The sequence below is a fragment of the Toxorhynchites rutilus genome, chromosome 3 (genome assembly GCF_029784135.1).
Source record: "Toxorhynchites rutilus septentrionalis strain SRP chromosome 3, ASM2978413v1, whole genome shotgun sequence".
NCBI classification, from domain to species: domain Eukaryota; kingdom Metazoa; phylum Arthropoda; class Insecta; order Diptera; family Culicidae; genus Toxorhynchites; species Toxorhynchites rutilus.
Window position 1 is genome coordinate 13,411,477 of NC_073746.1, and position 2,796 is coordinate 13,414,272.

Below are 2,796 nucleotides of genomic sequence, written 5' to 3' on the forward strand. Positions count from 1 at the left end.
TGGTCCTCAAAAAAAAAGATTTTACTCAAAAACATAATACATTGAAAATAATTCTGATTCTGCAACAAAATTGAATTTCTCTTAAAATCAGGACAAAGGTGAAAAGAATAATTAAAGAACCCTATTTGAATTCCTGGTTCATTTTCATTTTGATCCCTTTTATAGATACTCAAGCTTATATATGATAGTAGTTAGTGAATAAAGAGCGAGCCAAGAGAATACACGTCTTTTATTTATTCGTTACGCTAAATCTATCCTATCGAGGTTACATCTCTGTAGACAGGATATCGCGGACGGGGAACCGGAGTTTTCATGGTATAACGGATTTGACGTGGAATTCACCGAGTTTCGGGAATACGTTACCGGGTAAAATTGAAAACGAGAAGGTACGGCAAGTAACCGCGTGGCCAGAGATCGATAGTGACCGGATGGTGGCTTGGAAGAGCGCGTACACTGAAAAGTTCGGATCAGTTCGAGAAGAGATTATTTGTTCTTGTTGAGGGAACAATAGACCACTCATCTGACCGTGTATATTCACTAATACACCTTTTAGTTTGGTAAATTACCTCTGTGTAATGAGTGATTCGGAAGATAAGGACAGTATATCGAACGTTACCCAACGGAGCAAAAGTAAGGTCGAAAAAATGAGTGACACCGAAAAATTGCAACAGGAAAATGAGCGACTGCGGCAGCAGATCGAACTGTTGCAAACACAACGGCAGCTTCAAGAGGCGCTCACCCAGCTACAGACACGATCTAAAATGCCAGAGCCAAGGGAGATGGAGAGCCTTGTGAGCAAATTTGATCCGAAAGACCCAACTAGTTTAACCGCAGAAGAATGGGTCAAATCGATCAATAGTGTCGCTCGGTCGTACAATTGGACTGATGATGCGAAGCTGTATTGTGCTCGGCTTCAACTACAGGGTGCGGCGCGACTGTGGTTTGAAGGGGTAAGAGACGAAGTGGCGGATTGGAGTACGTTTACTACGGCGATCAAAGGAGGTTTCCCATCGTCCCAGAGTTCCATCCACTACCACAATCTCATGCAAAGCCGACGTCGGCTACCGACTGAAACCATAGAAGTGTTCGTGTACTGTATGAACGCGATGGGAAAACGTGGGGGTTTCGATGAGCAGACCATCGTAACATACATAATAAATGGTCTGACAGCATTTTTGTCTCGATCTAAGGTCAGTGTAACTAACACCAATACAGTACAAGATCTATTGACGCAGCTGAAGTGGATTGAACAAATGCAAGGTTTAGGCAATGCAAACGTAGAATCGCAAAGAGTTGGTACATCGAAGCCTGCTGTTTCAGATGTGGCTGGTACTTCTGGTTTAACAGATACACGAGGAAAGATGAAAAAGTGTTTTCGTTGCCATCAAGAGGGCCACTGGAAGCGTGATTGCCCACTAGCTAACCAAAAATATCCGTTAGTCGGGCAAAGAGCGGTTAACAGTTCGATAAAGATGATACAGCGGAAAAGCGCCTTCGTGAAGCCAGTGGTAATCGGTGATCTGAACTTAACGGCGTTGGTAGTTACAGGGGCGAAAGCGTCTACAATACAACAGCACTATGCTTCGCGATGTGGCGAATTGCAGCCTTGTGGAAAAGTACTGCAAGGATTCGGTTTGAAGCAGGTGGCTGTAAGATCGTTGTGTGTAGCTAACATTATAATGGATCAGGTGAAACTGTCTGCGAAATTTCATGTGGTACCGGATTACGTACAAGAGATGCCAATAATTATTGGTGAAGATATCATCGATCAGGATAATTTGGTGATGATAAAGCGAGGATCTGAAGTGAAATTTAAGTTGGAATCCGAAGAAAGGACCAACGGAAGCGTCGAAGATTTCGTAAATGAAAAACCAATGACGGTATTCAAAATCGACGTATCAGAAGAAAAGAGTGTCATTGTGGCAAATGATATTAAGTGTGGTGGCTCGTTGACTGCCCAAAGCCAATTGCTGGAAGTGATGAACAATTATCGCCAGTGTTTTTCTAAGACGATGAAAGAGCTAGGGGTAGCGAATGATGCCGAAATGAAGATAGTGCTTAAAGACACGGAACCAGTGTACGTAAAACTGAGAAAGCTGGAATATACTCGGGAGGCTGCATTGAGTGAAATCGTGGCTGATCTCGTTGAGGCTGGAATCATTGAAGAGACTGAGTCACCATACAACAGTCCAGTGGTGTTGGTGCCGAAGAAGGACAATCAATTCCGGATGGCGGTGGATTAAAGACAACTGAATGCTAAAACCGTAAAATATCGGTTCCCCATGCCGGACATAGAAAGCTGTCTCAACAAGCTGGCAGGCGGGAAGATCTTCATCTCCGTGGACCTGTATAGCGGCTACTACCAAATACCGCTTTCCTCAGATTCCCAAGATTATACAGCGTTTTCCACAAAAGATGGACATTTTCGTTTTCTCCGGATGCCTTTTGGTCTTGTTAACGGGTGTGCCGTATTTCAACGAACGATAAACAAGGTGTTAAGATTAGAGAAGGACGATGGTGTTGTTGGTTACATGGACGACCTGATTATCGCCGGATCGTCGGAAGCGGAGGTGCTGGAGAAATTTCGAAGACTATTGGAAGTGCTGAAGAAGTTTGGATTAACGATCAACCTGAAGAAGAGTCAATTTTTCGAAGAAACTGTACTCTTTCTGGGCTTCGAGGTCAATCAAGAGGGGGTCAAACCGGGTCATCTGAAGACGGATGCCGTTCGCAGATTTCCAACCCCCACCTCGGTTGGACAAGTCCAGCAGTTCATCGGTCTTTCAGGATTCTTTC

At 44.1% G+C, this 2,796-nt stretch overlaps 1 protein-coding gene across 1 annotated transcript; it reads left to right on the top strand.

Moving 5' to 3' along the window:
• The first annotated feature begins 575 nt into the window (after positions 1–575).
• LOC129772889 (uncharacterized) lies at positions 576–2,243 on the top strand. Its single transcript, XM_055776419.1, has one exon. It carries the CDS (start codon positions 576–578, stop codon positions 2,241–2,243), a length of 1,668 nt encoding a protein of 555 aa, XP_055632394.1.
• Positions 2,244–2,796: the final 553 nt, after the last annotated feature.